Source organism: Aphis gossypii, chromosome 3, assembly GCF_020184175.1.
Source record: "Aphis gossypii isolate Hap1 chromosome 3, ASM2018417v2, whole genome shotgun sequence".
NCBI lineage: Eukaryota > Metazoa > Arthropoda > Insecta > Hemiptera > Aphididae > Aphis > Aphis gossypii.
The window spans coordinates 12,002,833-12,029,967 of record NC_065532.1 but is presented as its reverse complement, the minus strand read 5'-3'; the positions used below and the strand labels follow the sequence as shown (position 1 = coordinate 12,029,967).

Below are 27,135 nucleotides of genomic sequence, written 5' to 3'. Positions count from 1 at the left end.
TCATAATAAAAACTTGATTATCTAAAATTCTAAAACTGTTAATAATATACAAATAATGTAGATAAAAATAATATTTATAGGTTAAAAAGTATCATAACATTATTGTTATACAACATTTTAAGTTTTGGTTAGTTAGTATGCGTTAGTTAGACGGAGGCAATACAATATGCGGGTACGACCTCTTTTTAATCTACAAAGAAGTCAAAAAACTATTTATAATATTTTATAATTACTTAGAGCATCGAAACCATTGTTCAGAACTTCTAAAAATAAGTTTAAACTTAAGGTAAGGAAGATAGACTACGGTATTTTTAAACAGTTACTTAAATACACACGGATGCTTTGCAATACAACAGTTATTTAAATTTTAAACACACTCATAAACCATATAATATTGTAATCTAACTAAAATACATTTTTATTTTCATTTGTTTTGATTTAAACATCTAGACATCATGACAAGCAGTAATAATATTGTAGACGATAACTACTTAAAGTTTAACATCGTAGAAAATCAGATTATTGTTTAGTACACGGACGAGTAATTTCATAGTTAAAACAAAAATTTTGTTTGTAAGTTTATTATACATCATAATCATTATTAGACTTATAACTGTGTATAATCTTGTATATATCTTTAAAATATATAAATTAGTTCTATATTCTAATAATATGTGTCATGTTTTGGGTGATTTATTTAACGCAAAATCCTCTTTATTTTAAAAACTGATGTTTTTAAAAAATATTTTTTAAAGTTTTTATTATTTTTCAGACAACACGTTATTAATTAATTTCATTAAAAATATTATTCGGAGTATTTCAATATATGTATATAAACAAACAGAATCAAATTTTGGAAGAGTAGTTAATTATAGTTACCTATAAGTATTTAAAGTTTTAATGAGAAGAGTAGTGTATTTATAGATTGTGAAATATTCTCTTCTCTTTCCTCATCAACACTTTAAATACTTAAAAAAGTATTTAATGTACTTAAAAGTGTATAATAGATACATTAACTACTGGTTAAAAACTCGATTATTATAAGTCGAGGTAGGTACCCTGAAAAATATTCTGGTTTATAATAAAGAATAAAATATATGTTGTAGTCATTACTAAAAGTAAAAACATTCTGTATTCAATTTTAAAATGTTTTTAGTCAATAAAAAATCATTGCTGAAGAAAATTTTTTAGTAAATCTAATAATATTATAAAATTGGATGTTTCATAGAATTGGAAATGCCGTTTTGTTAATAAAAAATTTAAAGTGAATTTAAATTTATATGAATATATGAATGTACAAATTATTTATTGGCACTCCGTTGTTAAATATATTTTATAGACATTGTGGTTTAAAAAAAAAAACTGACAGTTATATGTCATTTTAAAACGTTTCTGGCAGTAGTGAAATAAAACTAAACATGTTAATCTATAAGCATGTACTGATTAATATTTACAGCTATATTTTACAACTATATATAGTTTTTTATTATATAATTTAGCTTCTACAATTTTCGAAAATTGAAAAAACTATGTTCTAATATAGTATAATATTTTATAAGGATTATTAGATAAATCGGTAGTACTACATGGACGTAAAACTTATGTGTACTTTTGTTGTGTATTTTACGTAACTTCCAATTTAAACATCAGAAGTAATGTTTGAAAGAAAAATGTATAATAATACAACTTCAAACTATTGAAAAAATAATAAAAGTCACTACAAAAACTAAATTATTAACTCAAAAGTTTAATTTAACATGCGTTGAATTTAATATATTTCAATTATCGCGTTGGACTAATATGGTACTGTACCAGGAATGCAGTTAATACATTCTTATAACAACATTGTTAAATATACTCACGTGTACATGTTTGTACACATAATATTAAACATACATATCGATGTTTACACCTAATAATTTCGGATGTTTTTTTAAAAAAAAAATAAACTGTCGTTGATAAACGAAAATAATATCATAGTTACATTTTTCAATGTGGTTTAAAAATACAATACTGGTAATATTATTTTAATATAATAAATTATTATTAAACAAAAAAAAAAATTGTTCGTGAGCCACATAGACGCGTTAAAATAACTCAATAAAACATTATACACACATGTTGTAGGTACGTATACATTGTACTCGCCATATAATACTTACTATTATAAAAATGAACACGCATAATAATATTTTTATATGTATTATTATTTAAGAGGTTAGAAGTAATAATATTACGTCGTCTTAAATTTGTGGCAAATGATTGAGGGACCTTTTCATTCCTTATCTTTAGCGTTTGTAAGACAACATTGCCCGTCGTGTATTCATCTACGGTTTCGACATTACGTCCGCGATTATATTATTATTGTATCTCGCGCGCCCGAAATTTTACTTACAACCATCAGATAAAATACTTATCATAAATGTCTCCTTTATTCGACTATCGTTATCTACTGGTAACAAATGTTGATATTATGGGCCATAATCAAAAATGCTATTTTCAAAGTTTACCAAGAGAAAATATTATATCAACGGTGAAAAGCAAACAACGAGTAGACGTAAACGTACTTGTTGTACTTAATTCGTTTGTATTGTGAATACATTGTTGTGCTATTTTATAGACTATAAAAAAATTTAATTTTATAAATCAAAACTATATTATATACCTATTATTATGTTGGTAAAAGAATCTATAAGTATTAAAAATTATGATTTCTTTGTAATTACTTTATGTAATGTTTAGACAAACAATTATTAAAAATGTGTCTTTTTTAGTCTTAATTTATATTGCTCTTATTGTCTAGTGTGATTTATGTCATTCTTGGAATATGAAGAAGTTAAAATTAATAACGCTGACGTATTTATTACCTAGAAATTTTTTTAACGAATATTTATGCTTTTTTAAACAGTTTTACCGTTTAGTGGTAAATTAAATATTGAAAAATATAATCTAAAAATTATAACAGGACGGAGCACGAGTATTTATGATTTTTGAGCAATTTGTACGACTTTTAAAGTTTGTAATTTGTGTATGGTGTTTGCAATTATCCAACCAGTGACTACTTTATAAATATAGCGAGAGATAGATATTGTACATGCATACAGATTATAGTTCTATAATTGGAAATGGACTGCATTTTTCTCGTTATACTAAACTTACACCAGAAACTTAGAAGTTTGATCTTATTTTCAAATCACACTATATTACATGCATTCACTTTTGTCTCTATCCTTGGATTATTCCTTTGAAAGTTCTTTAACTTAACTTGATTCTCTTTTCACGGTAGTTCCCATAACACAAAACGTATATGTATTGGAGCCGATCATTTGATGCCACTGATACATGACCGATATGTCGTCCTATTAAACAGACACTATTACAATATTAAATAGATTATTTGGCCATAGAAAAGAAGCACACTCAATAATTATTATTGAACACACTCGACTTACGTAATTTTCCTTGTACATACAGTATTCTGATCATATACGCTGTATTAATTTACTTACTCAAATACATCAAGTTTCTTGTAATTATTAAGTTACTTATACAAGTTTAGTTCTTCTCGTCAAAATCGTGTAGCCGACATTTTTAACAAAGTCAAATTAACTTATACCTACTCGTCCACTCTATATTATGAACTATAACACTCAAAGGTTATTCCGAATATACCTATACGATATTATGTCTTTTGGACACGAAAGTATTATTTATACTACGTTTCTCTGTTAACGTTATTTATTGTTGCTCGACGCATGGCGATAAATGTGCAGGATATTTCCATCATCTACGCGACTTGGCAATTTGTTTCTGAATTAAATAGCCTTTCATTATAGGTATATTATTATCATTGTTAGAAAGTATACTATAATACCTACATAGTTTTATGTAAAAATTAAAACAGAAAACAATTCAGAAAGGTTAAACTTACGGTTAGCTGGGTTAACGGGTTTAGCGCCAAAAGAACGTAAAAATTATAGAAACCTTACTGACCGTTATGATGGTTTACCATGAGAATCGTGTTTCATTAATTCATTTATACAGAAGATTATTATCATACGACTGTACTAGAAAATCCGATACAACATTGTGGTGAGGACAAAGTACTCAAAGTAAACACTATGTTGCGCTGCGTTTTGGTGTTTCCGGCGGTATATAACAGTTTATTGACTATGGTTATCAATATTCACTTGGTAAATGATTGGACTACATTACTACAGCAAAAATGTATTTGAAAAGTCAAAAAAAAAAATAAAAATAAAAAATACTAACTTTATCAGTTTTTATATAAATATACTAGGTATGTTTATTCATAGCTATTGAAAAGCTTTTTGGGAATTGAAATAATAAATTAGATTTATAATATTATTGTATAAAATATTGATAATCTATAGCGACTAGTTGTGCGGTGTACTTCATATAGAACGCACTGTTATACAGACATGGGGTTATAGTTAAGTTTTCGAAAAAATTAGTGTTAATTAATTTTATAACTAAGGCGTAAAGAGAGTGTTACAATAATAATAATTGATATTTGAAATAACGCTTTATTTGTTTTTGATGTTTTTATTTTTATTAAATATAATTAACTTTGACACATACGAATAATGATAATAATATGTTAATTGGTGTTGGAAAATGGTCGTGTGGTATATTATCGCGACAAATCCAATGAGCGAACAGTTAAGCTCCAGACATTTAAAAAAAAAACTCAACACGGGGGATATCAACTTCGACTAGAACCGATCTCGGAAGTCGACCAACTGTGGGTCTCTGTAACTTCGACTGATTTTTAACCGGTCACGAACATAATGAACATTCAAAAGCGGTTCAGGTGATTACGGGCTAACGATTATTATCGTAACTTTCGATATTTGGAGAGCCCAAAAGTTGATCCGCTTACGTACTATATAATGTTGCGAGAACAACTTAACGTGGTCGCTGTACAGCCTCAAAGTCCTGGTGACACGAACTGGAAGGGATGTATTGCGTGCTGCGAGACGCTGTCGTGTGTGGCCCAAGATAGATTTTCAACACGTATTACATATAAAAATATTATGTAAAGATCATTACCTACGTTCGAAAAATTTATATTGAATATGAATAATATTATCAGTAAATTTTCATTTTTTTTAATAAAAATAAGCCATTAAATCTTAGAACGTTTTTCGAAAACGTAAATTGTTGACAAGCAATACAATTTTATGTCCACGTGGCGTTGAGTCACTAGGTTTTCTGGAATATCACTACTAATATTTAGAAATATTCACTCACCTCTATTTCATCCTTTTCAGAAATCTATAGTACAGTGCCAACTGCCAAGAAGATTTTACGTGTATACCGTTTTCAAAGTAATGCTTAATGAATTTCGTCAAAATTTCAACATCAAAAGCTTATAAAAATAAACGAAATGACAATCTATTCTCAAAAAATAATTTTCATGATATTTTGAATTGGTATAAGAACACTTTTTCTGTAATCTGGCATTACAGTCAGATGTTATATTTGATTACGGAAAACAATTTCATCAAAGTAATTCGAATAAAAAGTTCTGTGATGGTAAAGAAAAACTGAAATCTGAAAATTATGACTAAGCGTGGTTATATAGCTAGTGTGTTCATTACATCGTTGCTACGTGTTCATTTTTTCAATAAATCACAAGTAAATAAATCAAATTCTTACGATAAAAAGTAAGAATAACTGTATAAGTAAAACGAAATTAGTATACGCTTCAATAACGACTGAATACAATTTTAGATATAAATTGTTACAAACAAATCGAGATAAAAATATCTCTTCGAAAATACGTGTAAAGTATTCTCTCATAATCTATTGAAATCGGAATAACGTTTAAAACTCATTAATTTTTATATTTTAAAGTTGGCTACGGAAGTGACTTCTCCAGTGCTCTCTTCGTGCCTTGTAGCGGAGGACGTTTATAAATTCTATTCGATTTCTAATACTATAAACTGTATAGTATAATAGCATTTTATAAATTATATTAATATCTAATATTTAAATCCTATGTATCTATATGGTATTCTTTAACCAGTATAGAAATTTTCTAGTTGGGCATAATATATTAATATTGTTATAATAATTACTATAAAGTACTCTATATATTGTACTCATTAAATTAGTCATAAAATTATGCATCTCGGATCACTATGTCTATTCGTAGTGAGTATATACATTCTGCTAACTATACATTCAAGGTTAATAAAAAATATACGCTTCAAGTCACTTCCGTCGAAATCGATAAGTTCCTATTTCTAATTTAAAGAATAATATATAGGCACGGCGTATTAATGTTTAATACAACGACGTACGTCGTACGTCTTATAAACGTCACGCTCGTACAATACCGTTGTGTAGTTTATTATAATATGTATACAATGCAAATTGTGTTATTCAATATATATTATGCTCTTATCATAACGCGATGCAACTCTACCTGCCGAAACCGACGACCTGCAGAAATATTTTGATATCCATGTAATACAGTCGCTTCGGCGCGGCGCACCCATCTGCGTCAATAATAATTCACACCTGGATAATAATATATTTTGTAATATTCATACGATTGAACGTCTTTAATTTTTTTTTGAACCGTTTCGAGTGCAAATATTTCTCTCGCGCGTTAATACCGATATTACGTAGTATAAAAGCGCGTGCGCTAATCATAAAGACTTCTCGAATGGCGCGGCGGTTTAATTAATTTTCTCGTTCTTATTCGATCCGGTCTCGTTATTCTGCAAGTAATAACCACGTTAATCAACGCCCCGACAAGACGGTCCCGTCGAAACGTATAACGCGATTCCGACGTAAACCTATATAAAAAGCTACTTTTAGAATACGCGAGTTCCCGGCGTTTTCGCGTTCGCCACCACGACTTTACCGCGTGAACAAAGCGCATTTTTGGCGAAAATTAAACAATGCATTCATAAATATTTCATTATTATACATCGCGCGGTATGTATAATAGCATTATAGATAAATACGTTTTGTGTGCGCTTACAGCGTTTTCAGAATGTTATAGCAGTTGAAATATTATTATTAAAATTATTATTATTATATTATTAAAATTTAATAAACTATCAATTATAATATTATAATCGCTAACTTTTTATAATTGATTTTGCGTATTAGAAATGAATAATAACAAAAAAATAAAATTGCTACTCGTCCCAATAGTTCACTAAAGCGGAAGTAATAAAAAGCGGGATTTTAGAGTGTTTTTAAGTCAAATTTTAAGGTATTAAATCGATTTTTCAATAATAATAAAAAAAAAAAAACATTCCAAGAGGAGTTTGTTATAGTTTTTATATCGTCATATCGTCAGATTATATTATTTATGCATTTATTTTTTTCTCGTCTATAGTAATTCGTAATGCTCACCAAATTTCTCAAAACAAAAATTATTGTAATGTCTTTAAAGAAATTACTTTAAAATGTGTACATTAATTGTTTTATTATTGATTATTGTGTTTTATTTATGGTATTTTGAAAAATTTTAGTTCACATAAATACATAATTTTAACAATTTGAAATATTTTAATATTATTCAGCATTAAAAAAATATATCTACTCTCATACTCGTTAAACAATACATAGTTTTCTGGAATTATCGTGATATGAAGTTTAGATACCTTAAATCAGATTATTATTTTTTTAAATTTTTTTTTTATCATAGTAATAAGTTAAATTAAAGTGCAAAAAATTAAAGTAATAATAACACAGAGGAGATGGTTAAAAATTAATAATGTATGAGGATATATAAAAATTTACATTGCAAACTAGAAGCCGCCAAAAATAAAATATTTTAATTCTATGTTCAAAACAGCTTGAAACACAGATGAAATTCAACAAAGGTAAATTTTTCCAACATCCAAAAGTATGAATTTTAAAATTCTAACTTAACAGTATTATACAGTATACAGGGGCGTAAGCCAAAAACAAGATACTTGTTCATAGTAAATAATTTTAAAACAACAGCTGTAAAATTGATTAAATCACTATATGGTTCTAAACTTGTGTTCACCATAATATCTGGCATACCCACCTGTCTACTTCTATAGTGAATTACGTGATTTATGTGATAATACAATACTCATTTATTTAAGTACGTTTTTTTAAACACGGTGAAAATAACAAACTTGCTTTGTAAATTCATTGAATAAAATACTAATGATGTTTTGTAGTTGTCAAAATTTTCCTTAAATTCATTGTATAAAATAAGTTTTCTATTATATTTTTGCACTCACAAAAATTATTGAAAAAGTATAATATAATTATTATATTTTACTAATTGATAAAAGCCTTAAAGTAATTTTGAATTAATAATGTATTATATATTCGGCTGATTCTACAAAAGTATTAATCCAATAATATCGACATATTTTGACTATTGAAATGTATATTTCACTAAAAAAAAATTGTTGCTTTATTTTTAAAAGTGCAATAATTTGATTTACAAGAAACAAAGTATTTCATTCATTTTAAATAGGTATGTGTGATGAATTTTATTTTTATGTTTGGTAGATTTGAAAATTAAAATTTAAAGTTGTATCCAACGCATCATCATGAAACCAATTTAGATTCCTAGATTTGCTTATAATCTATAACGTCGTGGAAATCTCTCAATTTATTATTTGGTAACGTAACATTCCATAGTGTAAAGTCAGTAAAATTCTTTCTCGAAATATTATTTACTGAATCTACGTGTGTTCATCGTAAATAGTACTATAATAAAATATATAAATATATATTTTGATTATGTTATGGAAGATTTCTTCGTGTTACACTCAACTACGACGTGTAAGCAATTTGTGTTAGTTTCATGTCAAGTAAATGGAATTATATTTTTCCTACCACTTCCATTGGCGAAGGACAGGTTTAATATTTAAGCCTAATGAAAATCTAATGATCCACCGCAATGCTGTAAATGTATATATAAACGTATAATATAAAAATATGGTATGTTATATTGTATATATACCACGTACACATATTATATTAAGTATTTTATATTATAATGTTTTACTAATGATTAATCACACGACTCAAATACGTCTATTAAATTAACCAAATAATAATAACTTAATATATTATACACTTAGAAATTCGAGACATTTTAAACATTTTCGGCGAATAATAAATTAGTAAATATTAACGGAATTTAAATACAGTGTGGATTTATGTAAAATTAGATAGTTCACTGAAATTGTAATAAATCAAATATAAATATTGCCTATTGAGTTGCAGTAATGATTTACATAATATTATTATGTTATATTGGAGTGCATAATTTTACACATAAGTGACATTAAAATGTATGTGCTAAATTAATCTAGCCATTAAACACACTGTGTTTGTACTACTATGTTAAAAAATAAAATGTATTTATAGATAGGTACAACTAATTGCTTAGGCTGTAAAATAAAAGTAAAAACAGTTGAAAACAAAGTGTATGGGGTTTTTTTAAAGTTACAACTTAATGAATTATAACTGTTTTGTATGCCAATGTTAAACATATTTAACAAGAAACCAAACCATCTATACATTATAATTAATTTTCCTATGCCATTTTTATGTATGGTAAAATAAGAATTTATTCTTCCGGAAAATAAATCCAAATAATTCAACTTATTGATTTGATAGATAAAACATATCCTAAAATTAAAGTTTCTGCATGCCTTAGAAAAATTGTTTTCATCTGAATATATTGGAATCAGTAATCCGGTATGTAATATTCATGCGTGAAAGCTTAAAAAATACATAAGAAGAAACTAAAAAAAAAAAAAAAATGTATAAACGAAACGAGATTGAACCATCGGAATCGCCCAAATCGCCTTGGGTGCTTCTCCTTACTATAATCATCAACGCCGTGATTAATCATTGATTTTTTAAAATTATCTTTAACCACTTTATGTGTAGCAAATTTTTCCTTTCATTACTAACAAAATTAATTTTAAATTAATCAAAAACATAAAAACTGTAAACACAACCGCTACTGTTTATTGCATTATTTTAGGTCAGTATCATAAAATACGTTTCTGCAAATTAAGGTTAAAATGTTTTGATTATTATTATTTAACAAAGAAGCAAAACGTAAATAAAATTAAGGTTTCAAGGTTGTCCTTGTGGTTTCAATCAAATTTCGTCTAATTTAAGCCTTACGTGAATGTACGAAGCAAGTAATAACTTTTTATAGTGAAAATAAAACATTTCTAACAGTTTTCACTGCATAAAAATAAAAACGTTTTTTTTTTTGTAATTTTCTAACTATTCAGTAATATATTAAAAATAAACCTTATTAGGTACGAGTAGTATAGTTTATAAAAACAGAAAAAAATGAAAATTTATGTTTATTATTATACGTACATAGGCAATTATATTATAATTGAAATACAGCTAAAGATTATTTTTATTTCTACCTTAATGTTTTGGGGTTGATTCTTAAAATAACTCTTACACTTTTAGTTATACACCGTTGATAAATCACGCTTCTCTACATTTTTATGAATTTCAAAAATATTTTAATTATATCACTTAAAAAGGTGTTTCATGATGGACGTTTAAATAAAATAAATGCATGGTTCAATTAAATAAATAAAAAATATCTATAGTTCATTAAATATGAGTATTGTCTGGGTTTTGTATTTAAACATAAAAAATGAATGTGTTGTTCATTGGATATTAAAATGTTGCAAGTACCTACCTTAATTTTACCGTAGACATATGAATAACATAAATCTAATATTTTTACTTTATAATTTATCCTATGAATTATAATTATATTGTTGAAATTTTAAAAACATGTTTTTGTATTCGATAATTATTAAATTACCTACATTTTAGTTTGTATCATACAATTTTGGTAAGATGATTTTAGAAATAACTTGTTTCAGGTATTTTCAATAAATCCAATTTAGTTTTTTTGATTATAATATTACAATATAATGGTGAATGAATGTAGAAAACAAATTATTGAAACGTAAGGGCAAAAACGTTATTCAAGATTGCTGGATACGGTTTTTCAGTCCTGAAAAGATTTATTTATTTACACTGAGAAACATCTGCCCTTATCGTCTAGAGACAACTTCTTTTTCTTTATCCCGTGGGACGAATAAACCTTTAAAAACATCAACTAACAATAATTAAGCGTGTCAGAAATACGACTAACATAGAAAATCAGAACGAATTTTTTACCGTTTGGATAATGTATTAAACATGTCAATGTGTAGACAGCTAATCCAAAAAGACACTTTATCGACATTTTAATATTAACCAGGCAAAGTGTAAATTATAAAACAAATAAATTTGACATTTTTTGACACTGACGTGTGTTCCGATAAGCCGCTGGATACAATTATAGTTTCAGTAAAGACTACTATAGAGAAAAAAACATTTTGCGATAAACCAAAACATAAGTTATATCATAATTATTAACACATGATTAATTTTATTTTGGAATATTTGTTTTTCATCAGTATCCTTTCAATCCAGTAAAAAAACGGTATCATATTTTTACTAAAATCCAACGGTTTTATTCCCATTCTTTGTTTCTTTAAGTAAAATAAAAATAAAAAATTGTAATTAATCATAGCATTGATTTTACTGTAAATACTTATACTGAAAAATTATATATATATATAATATACATAATAAACATATTACATACATATTCAAATACATAATTTAAAACGTTTTTTAATTATTGAATAATAAAAAAAAGTTGTACGCAATATTAAAAAACGTTGGGTTATGATTGAAAAAAAGGAAAAAATAATTTTACATGTTATAAAAGAGAATGTTTTTTTTTTGTTTGTTTTCAAACATAAAATACATAGCTAATCTTATGTATGCTATTACATATAATTTATTATATGTCTTTTAGCATACTAGAGATAAAGAAATATAATACTTAGGACATTTTTTATTTTTAAGATTTATAATCTGCACATAAACTTACTATACGTATTTATATATAATTGTCTTCATTATTTCACAAAAATCATTATGTATAATTTCACTTTTTTTCAAATGCATTATCAACTTAAGATTATTATGTACAAGTTGTATGTATAATATGATATTTGAGTATTACATCTGTATTATTATAAGGAAAAATTTTACTCCTAATATTGAGTCACTGAAGAAATTTACCGTATTCACCATTTATCCTTTAGAAAGGTTTATATACATCCAATACACTTAAAAATAACCATAAAATCATTTTTTTACTGATTTTTGTTTAATAAAAAATATGCATTTAAGTATAAAACTTTAATAAATTACATCACGAATGAAATGATGTCGGTTTGGAGAGAAGTGCTTAAACGTAAACTTTAACAAATACAATATGAAGGAAGGTGATTTTTAGCAATCAGTATTTTCAAACCGATAAAAAAAGCTAAAGAATGTCAAAATTACTGTACCAATTTTTTTTGAAAACGTTTGAATTTCCTTTAGTTGTTGACATTGGTGCATATTAAAATAATTTGTAGACAGTTGTGAGGGTTGAAACAAACCAATACATCATTATTTTTATTAAAAACTTGTGGTGACTGACATTTGTTTCTTTTTTTTTAAAATACAAATCCGGATGTACGTTGTGCTTTAAATCTCACGTAACAAAAAAAATAAAACAATACCCTGAAAATGATTTATTGGTTTGAATAGGAAAAAAAATGTGTTTTCACCACCTTTGTAAGGGTGTGACAATTACCTAGAAATGATGTTTTTCTTGAACGTTGGCGATTATGGAAATAATATCTGTTTAACTATTCTATTGAAACTAATTGTATTTACAAAGTTTAAATAAAAAAAAAAAAAAAAACTATTCTATACGATTCAAGTGAGCTATACGGTGGGCAATGTGGTCGAGAATCATTTGTCAATATGACTATGACAAATATTTTGTTGAGCTATATATAAATCCAATAAATATACGTAAAAACCTATTGGCTCATTATCTACGTAATATAACTAATCAAATGTTATCTATTAAAATAGTTACTCAAAATAATTTAGATAGTCCCAACGGGCAATTATGATATTGTTTTTTTGATCATATAAAATACGAAAATCGTAAATAAGCATTTCAAAATTGTGTCAATACATAAATCATCTACTACGAATTGAGCTCATATTCAATAAAATTAATAATTTATGTGTTTGATATTTGATGTTTTCGAATGATAATAGTAAGTGATGTTATAAGAATAGAGAGATTGAATATTGAACAATTTTATATGATATTAACTATTAGGATTATTTTATAATAATTAAATAGTTAGAAAATAAATGAAAGATTATAGCGTCGTTTGTCATGCCTATTACATTAATTTAGAATTAAAATAGTATACTATTAGCGTTAGTTTTATAAAATAATATAATGACTTATAAATGATTTACAATATCGAGTTGAACAAAATATTTTGAAAAATATTATGTCAATTAATGTATATAATTATATGTATAAATATTGCCATTATTTTGATGCGAAACGGCCAAAAATCGGACGTCTCAAAATATATGTTATAGATTACTAATTATAATTACTTAATTAATTAGATTTTTAGTTTAATGAATATTCTGAAATTATGTATATTTATAAAATAATTCTTAATTAACATTTGAATTATGGACAAGTTTGTTATGCACAGAGAAGTTTTGATTGATTAAAAATGTTGAAGTTTTAAGTCAATATTGACAATTGAAAATAAAAATATTAATCTTTGTAAAGAAATTAATACTACTTTGGTAATAAAAATAATTTTTCTGATACTGTTATAATGAAATAATCCGATAATAAAAAGTTATTATTTAGTCAATCTACTACTCCTTGATAGAAGTTATTGATTATTAAAAAAAAAACCTGAAAGGATTATTTTTATACATTTGATTTTTTTCACTTTATTTCGTGGTTTTTTTCCAACTGTTCACTCATTATTGCAGTTTCAATCGTTCAGCAATGATTTAAATGTTTGTCGACTTTTAAAGTTTTTTCATTAAGGCGCTTTTGAAGCACAATAGACGTTTAGAAGAATGGAAATACACGGGGACTGGAAAAGTTTTAAAAGCTTGAATTGTATGGATTTATCCAGTTTCAATTTCTTTATTATGCATTATTTCAATAATGGATGAAAGAAATTGTACAACACATGTATTTGTGACAAGTATAAAAAAGTGTTAAAAATGATCATCTATTTTGTGGAATAATACTGTATGTTCCTTAACCGTAAAAATAAAATAGTGTCACGCAGCTCAAACGCTTTTTAAGTTATGACATAAAATGTAGATAAATGACTTTCTCTAAAACTTTATTCCACATTCATTTTTAAAATACATAAAAAAACGTATGTGTTTACACAATTTTATTAACAGCAGTACCTAACTAATAACGAATTCATATATTAACCAGAGTAAAAAGTATAATTTATCAATAATGTTACATTTAGCTGAAATTTATTAAAAATGTGAAAATATTCTCAAATTAATACTCGTACAAAGATTTATCTTACAATTTCATATAGAAACTCGTACTGTTTTAATTATCAACAAACTGATAAGTTTTATACAGATTTATAATTTTACAATAATTATTAAGTTTTGTCTAGAACAAAAATAACAATTAAAAAAATTCATAAAATAAAACAACTAAAAAAAACCAAAGAATTTATACGACCAAATTTCTATTTTAAAAACTTTTAAAATAAATATTTGAAATGTAAAAAAACGTTTGAGATGAATTTCTAAGTAAAAACTAAAAGTATATGATACTGTTTTTTGCATTTATGTTTTAATTGAGTTTATCGAATAATTAAAAATATGTACATACAGTTTTTGACGCAATAATACATGCTATGTTATAAACAATATAATTATATGATGTATCGGTAGCGACATATGTCAGTGAACCAAATAAACATATACAAAGGTATTTTTTTTTTTAGTAACATGGTATTATGTATAATGATATCACCACAATCAAAATTTAAATAGTTAAATTCGAAATAAGTTTTTACCTTTTAACTAAAACCGTTTTTACATAGTTTTAGATTCTGAACGGAGTGATGAATGTATTGATTCTAGAATGATGTGTGTGTGTCTTTTTTTGTGTCTGTGTACAGCAAAACTAGTCGAAATAATGCTTCAATTTTAAACTTTTGGAGTGGTTTTCTATGGCAAAGTGAATATCTTTGGTGCAATATAAAGGTCAAAAGTAAACATTTTTCAAAAAAATCAAGAAAAACAAAAAAAAGTGACAGAAAAACTGGAATTTGTGAAAAATCACCAGTGTCAGATAATTGGTGTGTCCATTGTGCCATGCCATGCCCCAGTAGTAAAGAGTTTAAGTATAAAATGAAAAAGAAATTTACTAAGGATAACAGTTATAATTTATAAATTTATAATTTTTATTATCAGCTCATCTGATAGCATTATAATGGTTAATGTTTATGACTAATGATATTAGATATATTTTGAAATTCAACATACTTATTACAATTTGTCTGTATAATATTATAGTATACGAGTATACTTACTTAATTCTAGGTACTAGGTATTTTGTGGGCTAGTGACGCATGTTGTTTGCTAGTATGAATTTTACACGTCTGACCACCCTGGAGTCTGGACCCAGTCACTGATTTGCTTAGTTAAGGCTCAGGCTTTAAAAAACAGAATTTGTCACACCATATTTGATGTTATTTTAAATAATGATTATACAGGGAGTGATACAATCACCGGATTTTTACTTAAAACAGTTCTATAGTATGTAACTATATAACTTAGAAATATGTTCGTATTTTAGATTCTGAATGGAGTGATGAATGTATTGATTTTACAATGATGTGTGTTTTTTTTTTTGTTTTTTTTTTTTTTTTGTCTGAGTACAGCATAACAAGTCAAATTAATACTTCAATTTCAAACTTCAAGAGTAGTTTCCGATGGCAAAGTGAATATCCTTGGTGTATTATAGAGGTCAAAAGTAAACATTTTTCAACAGTTTTCAAAAAAATCGAGAAAAACAAAAAAACAAGCAAAACCAGTTTACGACCAAATCGATTTTTTATATGGTTCTAACTCAAAAACTACTTACTGTAAATACTTGAAAATTTCACCACATATTTATATTATCATTATTAATACATGGCTAAAATTTCAAAATATTTTGACTGCTTTTGGGCTATTTATAGACAACTGAAATTTTTTTTTTGACCGTATGACAGCATGTGTATTGAAGACATTTCATCATTTGGCATCAGTCATACCAAACATTTGGACACCGTATTTATTCTCATTTCAAATTTTTAATCATTTTTTTTTTTAATTTTTAACGTTATCATCCGTTTGCTATTCGTTGAGTGAAAGTGAATAAGTGATAACAACGATTGTTTAATTTAAAATGTTCTTATCAAACACAATAAAGTATTGTTGAACCGTTAATTATATCATGATCTATGGTCGATTCATTATGTCGGAAAATATACTATGTTACTCTTTAAAAAAATGATTTTCTATTAGCTGCAAGCTGAGATTAGAAATCAAAACACGATGAGTTATTTCACAGAATTCAATTTGTCCTTTTTTTTAATTATAATTACACCAGAAGTTCCCAAACTTTTTATTGTACGATCTATTTTGGGAAATTTTTAAAATTTGGTGACCCACAATATTTTATTGAATGACCTATTTTTTTTAGTGAATCAGTTGTTTACAAAAAATATATATATATTTATTTTTAATATAAAAATATAGCGCGACCCACAGTTCGGGAACCTCTGAATTACACAATTATACGGACCGTTGTTGACTTAAATCTCTGTAACTAAGTAATTCGATTTCACGATTGCTTGTTTTACGTGTTGTCATATAAAACAAACCAATCGTGTAAATTTTGATGTTTTTTAATAGGTAGCGATATTCTACCTTATAAGTACAACATTTTATCGGTAACTTAACTATGGATGATTTTCTGCAACTAGTAACTTCAGATTTTGAACGTATAGCATCTAATACTGGGTTTCGATTCAATCAATATAATGGATCGATTGATGAGGAATATTTAGGTAATTTTCATACAATACATACAATATAGGTATATATTATATAATATTATGACATTGTTTTTTTCTGTGAATTTACCTGTGTAGAAGAATTTGTTATTAATGATATAGTTGATAACACTGATGTAAAGAGTTTGTCAAAGCTTGTAGCCAGTGTTCTTAGTTACAATATTGAAAAAATGAGTGTGTCTAAAAAAATTTTTCGTCTTTCACAATTGATAATAGACTTTTTGTTACATTACAAAAACCATTCGACTTTTAAGTTCAATAAAAATGTATGTATAGGTAGTATACCGTTTTAATTTTAAAAAGATTGAAATTAATAACTTTTAATTAAATTATTAAAAAATAAATACTAAATAAATATTTATGTATTTAGGTAGATTCAATGGTACTTTGTGAGTTCTGTGGAGAAATATTCTTGGATATTTCATATTTGAAGTATCATTGTTTTCTTCGGCATAAACTTCACTCATGCACTTTTACAAAATCACCAGACAATGAATATGTTGATAGTTTAAAATCGGAAATTCTTCAACTTCAAACTCAATTGAAAGATATTACATTAACTCTTGAGAGTAAATTAAAAGTAAAGTATATTTTAAGATTGTACCGATTTTTTTATGTGTTTATTTAACCCTTCATCGGTATCGGTATAAGTGTTTTGCTTACATTAATCGTATATTAGGTAACACTTGTCCAAATAAAAATAATTAAACACTATACATATATCTCTTATTCTAATAATATTATACTAAGATAACAACAAAACTAATATGAACAAATCTATTTGTAAATATTATAACCAGTCAATTTTTGCAGTACCGTTCAGTTGGAAGAAATAAAATTCTCCATTTATTACTTGTCCGACATCCAATAACACAAAAAAGTTTTTTTATGGGACAGTGATTTGTTTAATTTTTGTATTAAATATATTTTTGTATTTATTTTTAATTTTTTATACATACAATTTTAATAAAAATTTATTGTAATAATCAAATAATTTTAAAATATAACTAGATTAAAATTTTTATCTTTGTTTCACTATTTTAAGTTCATTAAATAATTTATAGGACCAACAAAATGATAAGTTTAACATAACGGTAACACAATATCAATTGTATTACAAAAAATAGCGATACTTATGACGGGTTAAAATTGAAGTAATATATTTTATGATTTTAGAATACTCAAATGCACATTGATAAACATGACCTAAATAACTGTAATTCTGTTCATAAAAATAAATTATCATACCATGTAAGTTATTTATGATGTTTATAGATTTTTAGTATTCGAGTTAATAACATTAAATTTGAATTTAATTTTTAGTTAATACTTCAACCAGGCGATAACCCTATGCAGATACAAGAAACGTATTGGAAACAAAAATATGAAACCTTAAAAGAAAATTATAATACTCTTAAAAATGAATATGAAAAAATTCAAAGTTCTGCTAAATCTAAAACTAGTAACTATACAATTTTTTTAACGTTTATAAACAGTGGTGAAATTTGTTTTATCATTAAAGTTTTGCTTCTTTCAATTTAAACTATATCTTAGTATAGCATACATTGAGTTACTGTAGCATAATTTTACATTATTCTATGGTATGAAAATGAACCTAAATAAATAGGTTACTTTACTTCTATATGTTGATACTTATTTTTAGTTATGGATAATGAGTATAAAATTAAACTATAGGTTTATAAATTATCGTTGTACCATTCTATACAATTTATTGGATAACAGTCTTCTGGCTGTGGTTATAGATGACACAATTATTGTAATTTAAAAAAATAAATGTTATTATTTAATTGATTATTTTATAAATGCATCTTATTTCAACATATTATACTAACAAGTAACGGCTAAATCTAAATTCCAAATATTTCATATTTTGATTTTATATAAATATATATTTATATATTGATTTTATAATTTCAACGTATTTTATTATTTTAAGAATATAATTCAATACTAATCAATTTTAAATATTTTGGTGATGTGGAGGTAGAACTTCTGAACTTCTTCTATAATGGCTTAACTACCGTGAAGAAAATCTGATACGTTTATTAGCTATAATGATTATGATATAGTATTATCTAACTATAACATCCAAAATCTTAAATTATGTTTCAGTTTTAGATCATAAATATCAACAGTGTGATTTTTATAAATCTGAAAAATCCTCAAAATGTATACAGACAAATATTTTAATTGAAAAATCAACACCTGTATGTTCTCCAAAACAACCACTTCGTAGAATTGATATAATACCTGTGGATGAATATAAAAGAATCTGTAGTATGGATATTTCAGACATAGATCAAACTAATATAGATGGTTATCAATGTAATGATAATTTAAGCTCAGACAAAGATTTTTATGAATTAAAGAAATTAAGACTGGAAGCTCGTATGAATATTGATGATAACAATGTTTGTGAAAATTTGTCAGAACCTTTGTTGTCTTCCGACTTAGGGAACAGTATAAAATTTGTGTTGATACTTGGTCAAACTCGAGTAAATGAATTATATAAAAATGCCTCATTAATGGATTTAATAAAATTTGAAATTAAAGATTTAGTCAACAAAAGGTTGGAAGATCATTATAGTTTTGTGGATAGGATGGATGAAAGTGTAAAACAGGATACTTGTTTACATGAAAAGGTATTATATAATAACTATTATTGCATACTTACTAAAATATTTATGTAATTATTTTTTTTTTGTTTTTATTAAAAGATTGAAAATCAAATGTGTTCTGAAGTTTCTATTTGTGAAGACAATAAAAATGAACCACATAGTTCTTCTGAAGTTGATTCTATTAAAACTTCAGTTCAAAAAAATAAAACAGTTATGTCAAAATTAAAAAAGAAAGCAAAGCACCTTAGCAATATATTTTCTCCAAGTAATGTATTTATTTTTATATCTGTTAATACATATGTGTAATAGTAAATGTAAACATATATTACACCACATTCATAATATATTTTTTAATTTGTTTAGGTACAAAAACTAAAATAATAGAAGTACATCCATCTACTACACAAAACCCTGAAATTTCACAATCAAATGAACAATGTAATAATGATAATGGTAACGCATGACTTCCATAATGATATGTAAGCATTATTATCATAATTATAAAAAAAAATACAATCATGAATCAATAGATGATTTTAAAGAAAGTTAATTATATTATGTATTTATATATATTTTTTTTTGAACATAAAGTTATATTTTTTGTTACATAAAGTACTTGTTGCGCAACTTTTTATAAAATTTTTAATTTATTCAATTAATTTAACTGGTAACCTTCAGTACAATGTCTCACTTTTAGTTAATTTCTATGATAAAATAAAAACTATATTGTTTTGAATATGATAAAATATTTAATTGTATGGTATTTTTTATAATGTAAACTTCAAAGTTTATAATTTTTAGATTCTGAAGGGAGTGATGAATGTATTGATTTACAATAATGTGTGTTTTTTTTGTGTCTGCGAACAGCATAATTAGTCGAAATAATGATTCAATTTCAAATTTCGGGGGTGGTTTCCGATGGAAAAATGAATATTCTTGGTACATTATAGAGGTCAAAAGTAAACATTTTCCAACAGTTTTCAAAAAAATTGAGAAAAACAAAAAAAAAAGTGATGGAAAACGGTAATTTTTACGTACAACCAGTTTTCAATTAAATCGATTTTTTATATGACTGTAACTCAAAAACTAATCACTGTAAATACTGAAATTTTCATAAAATGTTTATATTAAAATTATCTATATATAGTTAAATTTTCAAAATATTTTGACTTTTTTTGAGCTATTTATAGGCTACTAAAATTTTAGATTTTTTTTTTTTAAATGTCGATAAAAATTTTTTAGCTGAGTCAAAATACTTGAAAATTTAATACAAAGTTCCTCATAAGTTATTCTTTAGTGGTTAAAAAAATTTAAGAATACACAGGCACAATTTTTTTTTTTATTAGCATTTGAAGTTCAAATATTGACGATGATTCGCCAAAATCATGAATAGGTATTTACAAATTATTTTGTTGGTGTAATTCATAAAATTGTTTGTATAAGTAGCTAAGAGTTGGAAATGTAATACAAGATGTTCCATAAGTTTAGCTTACAATAATTATAAAAGAACTTCAATTTCGTTGTATTTAGGCCGTTAAAACATAAACCACTTTTTTCACCAACCGCTCGAAATTATATCCTAGGTTGACAAATCATCTCAGTTCAGAATCGTTTTTCGTATACAATGATGCCTATTATCATAGGATTCAAATTTAATATATATTATATATATATAATATATAATAGTGATCCAAACGACACCTAACGCACAGCAGAGCGGTACCCACTTAGGTACCCGCTTTTTTTTTATAGTTAATAGTCAATTTAATTTAGTAATTTCTTGTATATACGTGTACAATATTATCAATAAATATTAAAAAATAATTATCTTGTGGGCAAAGATCACCACAGATACGATGCATAAATATTCGTTTGAAAATTGTTTTATAGAAAACGAGTTTTCGATAATATATGTATATGTATATATATATATATATATATATATATATATATATATATATTATATGCTTATTTGTTATAATATTTACAAATAAAACTTATAAAATTGTATATATACCTATTTGTAATATTTGGATTTATACAGTAGGATTAATATGTAACATTGGATTAATATATCTTGTATGAAATAAAGTTTGTACTGTTTCCGCAACAGTGTTGTAGTTCAGTTTGTCACTCATATTATAAAATATGCTAATACAAATGACGCAATCACGAAACTCCGCCATAATTTAAAAACACGTTCTACACCCGCACTAGCCGTGTAACCTTTTTCGCTCGGTAAACGTCAGCAGTAATATTGTTATTTTATTTAAATAAATATCTACCCTTAGAATTTAATTAACACTTCTATGAATACACTCATTACCTTTTGTGGTGGTGCCACGGCATTCCGTTCCGACATGATCCGCTTCCGCGGACTGATTGTATTCACCGACAGAGATTATTTCTGTTTGAATTATTTACTTCTTGCGGTTGCTTAACTTACCGTTTTATTCTCGGATAGTACGTTTTCTGCGTGCGTCGTTAGACGGTCTTGTGGTTGTTCCAGACTAAACCTTTGTGCCCCGTAAACATTGCAGAGACTGGCCGGTTCAGGGAGGACGACATAATAATGTTTAGGTACATATAGAATAAGTGATCACTTGCCGTAAAGTCCTCAGTATTTGAAAATTGTTTTTACAACGTCGCGTTAACGTCGGTCGGTCTAACAGCGGTAGTTAGATACCGTACATCTACGATTAACCGCACTCGTCATGACGTGTTACGTACAAATCTATGAATTTTCAAGGTTCTAGTAAAATGTATATTTTTAAGACCTATGTAATATTAAGTATTCTTCAGAACAGTTCCGTTTCAAAAGATTTTAAAAATATGGTTTAACTTCTTGTGAACAAACTAAGATAAAAAAAAAAATCACTTTAACATTAACAAACTTGTCGTTTCATTATATATTATAATCGTATTATAAACAGACGATTTTTTGCTCTGTTTTTCTTATTGTTAAAAGAATTTTAATCCGTATTATCCGTATAGATTTTTATCGTTTCATACGTTTTTTCAGTATCGTTGTTCACCATCGCTATTATTATAGTTATTTAATTTTGTTTTAAATTTTATAGACAACAGAGCATAATATTTCATAAAATAGAGCAAATATTATAACAGTGATCTTTTCTAGGTATACCCAATGCAGATCTTCGAGTAAAATTATTTTTTATAAAATTTAAAAAAACAATATTTTAATTTCTAGTCAATGTTACATATACCAGCTATTTATATTCTCTATTATTATTAATTGTTTAACTTATTCCGAGTTTCATGAAAAACAGATTAATTCAATGGGTCGATTCAATTTAAAAGACCAATAATATTAGACACTAAATCATGTTTAAGGGACCATTAACTCACTATTAAACTATTAAATACTTAACGTTTAGTTACTAGTTCATGCATTGCCAAAGTAATATATTTTATTTGAAAATTCAATTATCGGAGGAAAAAAGCTACCATACAATAAAGTCGATCTGTTTCGGTGTAAGGTGTTTTCTGCGTTTCCCAATATTCAAAAAGGTAGATCGGTATTAAACGTCTAATAATCTTTTTAATAGTTCCGTTTTGACGGTGATCGAATAGGTATTTACTGGAAATCAAAAAATAATTCATCACCGCATATGGATCTAATAGATCTGCTGAAAAATTTGAAAAAAATAACATTAATAAATATATTTATATATAGATTTATATATATATATATAATATATTTCTGATTAGTTATCTAAAAATCTACGAGTTACGTGACCGGCCTTGTAAGTATATTTTTTCGTTTGTTTTCGAATCTTATTTATGGCGTTTTTGATATTACTTATTATTAAATTTCGTGTAAAAGTTTTTTTTCCTCCGCTTACTCTTGATAGATCGGAATAATAATACTCGTATGAGTAAAAAAAAAAAAAAAAAATTGTTCTCAGGAGTCCGCGTGATAGTGACGGACGGCCGTGACGGCGGTGGCGGTGCGGTGACGTGGGTGATTAGGGTCGGGTGAAAATATTAAAAACGTGATCGGATTTCAAAAACGCCTTATTGTCGTGTCGAATTGTTGATAATATTTTGATTACACACATGTACGCACACATATAATGTATACGTATATAATACGGAAGTACACTGCGTAGAGCACCGTTTAGTATTCAGCCGTTATTTGAATTGACACGGCACGAGACGGTGCCGCCGGATGATATCGACCTTTGAAACGGCAATGTAATAGAGTATTATAATACCCGTACGTATATATAGTGTGAGCACCTGCACTGCCGCAGAGGTGTTTAGAAAACGGCGGTATCGACGAACCTAAATTCCATAACCACTTGCCTCCGTGCGCCGCATAGATTATGCCTCCATATATACGTAATACGTATATTATATTATATTTTATATTATGTACGTATCACAGGCGTGTGTGTGTGCGTGTGCATGAAAAGAAAAAAGAAAACATTCAATATTTTTATGATAATATTATATATTATTATATCGCACTTACGTTCTACACCTCCGGCCCGACAGCACCGCTCCACATTGTATGCCAGTCGTCGTCTCGCGACAGTGACAGACTTCCGCCACTATCATCCGCCCGTCAGGTAACTTCTCACAGATGCGGTCGAATATTCAACACGAATAATCCTCCATAACACTCTGTATAGCACTTTACACTATTGTGACATAATATTTTATAGCATTTGTTATCCGCCGTGGCAAACTATAATATATATTATTTTATCGCTCCTTCTCCCGCTACTGCAGTAGGTAGGCACTACACGCGTATTGGATATGATGAATGACATTATGCAAAATCAATTATAAGCGTTTTCGAAACAAAAATAAAAAAGTATTTTTCAACGTACGACTATCGCTAAAATACCGAATGATAGGTACACCTATGACAAACGACGCTGCGCTATAAATATTTCTCGTGATCGACGCGATATAAAAATATATGGATGATTCTAAATCTTTTTTCGTGCGACTGTATCGTTGCCGTTGATTTGATAAAAAGACACGAAAAAACGACATCACAAATAAAATAATTATGTTATCATAATGATAATACGACTTAAGCAACAATAATTATTCACGAACATTAGGATTATATTATGATATTATTGATGTTACTAAAAAAAAAAAAAAAAATGAAATAATTTAAAGTAGCTGTAGATTTAACATTTGATAAAGTACAAGTTCAAAGTAATAACTAATTTTACCATGACGTGTAAGTACACATAAACAACATGCATTTTTTCATTCTCAGTACCTACCTGTATAGTTTATTGTTTATATAATATTTTTGTTGAAAACAAAACAAACAAAATAGTGTTACTTATATAGAGTTATACTATGACATGATATACTCACACTAACTAATTTATTTTGCGTACTTTTAGTGCTTTATGGTAATTAAGTTAACATATAACTTTATCAGCATCTTATACAAAGTACAAACAATGAATAATGAAACGAAAAAACCAAAGACAGTGTCTATAAATATATGTTTCTTATTTTAATTGAATACATTTTTTTTAGATTTTTTTGGTTAATAGAAAATACTTTTTTAAATACAATTAGAGGTAGATACATTTATTTAAATCTCATAACTTAACACAATTTTAATTAATTGTTATTCCAGTTTGTAGTTAAAATAAAACATTTAAATTTTGTTGCTATAGTTTTGATAAATTCAAAATATTTTGATATTAATTGTTTTGTGTTTTTGTGTTTCTTTCTATCGTTAAATTAATTCGGTTTTCAATTTTAAGATTTTAAAGTTAAATATCTAACTTCTGTTTTTAATTAATTGTATGTATTAACATTTATTATTCGTTAATAATTATTTAAAATGTCCATGACTTAATTTTACCGTTTTAAAATGTAAACGTAACGAAAATTTAATATGAATTATAATGAACTTATAATTAATAAGAATGATATAACAAAAAAAAAAATCAAAATATTTTCTCCATATTATTAATTTAATTATCAATTAGCATTGGAATAATTTCATGATAATCTTGTGCAAAAAAATACATTTACGTATTTAATATATATTGTTTGGCACAATATTTTTTTTATTGAGAACTGAATTATTCAAGAAATAACTACACGTTTTAGTATATTTATTATTTATTATTACAAGCAAAAACGTCATTTTGGTTGTAAACTAACAGAATAATATGATGGTTGTATTAAAATATGATTTACTTTGAACATCGATCGTACGTAACGATTTAGAAATAATATATGATTATACATGTTATTATACGACGACGTTATTATCATAGCATCATTATTTACTGATATTTTCTACAAAATAAATAAATATATTCAAGGGCAACTCCAGAGACTTGGTTGGGGGAGTAGGCTAAGTTTATAATAATAGCATACCATTGGTATATTTTATATTAATATAATTTATTTATAATTCAAAGTATAAATAATATTATGTACAGATCAACTCCTAACTAAACATATTTTTTGTTTACAATTTTCTATTAAACAATACACAGTTTTTATAATTATTACCGTCTTAGGAAGGAGGGAAATAGTAGTCTCTAGATTCCCCCAGAACCACCCTTGACATGATTATAATTTAATTATTTAGTGTATAATAATTTAGTACAAATAAAGTATACAAAACTATTAACAAGTATAATAAAAATATAATCTAGTGTATAGACAGTTATTAATAGTATCTAAACTAACGAAATAACAATAATTAAAAAAAAAAAATACTTTTTTGATGTACTCGTATGCTGTTTTATTTAAAAAAATCATTTTCTAAAAAAAATCTGATTTATAATTAAAAATACATGCCCATGATAAAGATGTCTACTTATTTCTTGCTTTTATTTTATAAGCCAAAAGCTTTATAAAACTTGCTGTTCAATATAATATTGTTTCTAACACTAAGTACTTCATAGAAAAAAAAATATAATATGAAACGAAATAACACAGATAAAACAAACAAGATGAAAACATTTTTGTTTATAGCAAAATGATCATATTCATGTTCTTTAGCTGGCAAGTTGTTTTCAATTGTTTTGGTTTTCTAACTCTCAAAACAGTGTTTCATCAAGCTTGACGATTACGAAGTGCTAGTCAAAGTTCATTTTAAATAGGGGAAAAATATACATTATATAGGTTCTTTTAGACTAGACTCTAGAGGGTTTTTCATTTTTTATTAATTTCTGTTTTGCACTTAACTAACCAAACTATCATCGTGATAGTTTTCACGTTGGTCTCGTGATTGTTTACTATTCCAAAGGAACAATATTATCACTTATTTTTATTAATATAGTTTATTTGTATACGTTTTATTTAAAAATGTATTAAATATATTATTATATTTTATATACATTTTGTATTATAAGTTAAAAGGACATTGTATTCACATGTGTCATCTTTGT

The 27,135-nt window shown here is 26.1% G+C and overlaps 1 protein-coding gene across 1 annotated transcript; it reads left to right on the top strand.

Moving 5' to 3' along the window:
• The first annotated feature begins 16,831 nt into the window (after positions 1–16,831).
• LOC114125558 (uncharacterized) lies at positions 16,832–20,380 on the top strand. The gene is made up of 8 exons (XM_027989267.2): positions 16,832–17,075; positions 17,160–17,347; positions 17,452–17,661; positions 18,258–18,332; positions 18,405–18,543; positions 19,215–19,744; positions 19,820–19,985; positions 20,084–20,380. Exons 1-8 carry the CDS (start codon positions 16,970–16,972, stop codon positions 20,182–20,184), a joined length of 1,515 nt encoding a protein of 504 aa, XP_027845068.2. The 5' UTR covers positions 16,832–16,969; the 3' UTR covers positions 20,185–20,380.
• Positions 20,381–27,135: the final 6,755 nt, after the last annotated feature.

What these genes read in the sequence shown, in the direction of transcription:
- LOC114125558 (XM_027989267.2), top strand. Translation starts at nt 16,970, where the DNA reads ATGGATGATTTTCTGCAACTAGTAACTTCAGATTTTGAACGTATAGCA. An exon ending in CTTTTAAGTTCAATAAAAAT is followed by an intron (nt 17,348 to 17,451) that starts GTATGTATAGGT and finishes TTATGTATTTAG; the next exon opens with GTAGATTCAATGGTACTTTG. An exon ending in CTCTTGAGAGTAAATTAAAA is followed by an intron (nt 17,662 to 18,257) that starts GTAAAGTATATT and finishes TTATGATTTTAG; the next exon opens with AATACTCAAATGCACATTGA.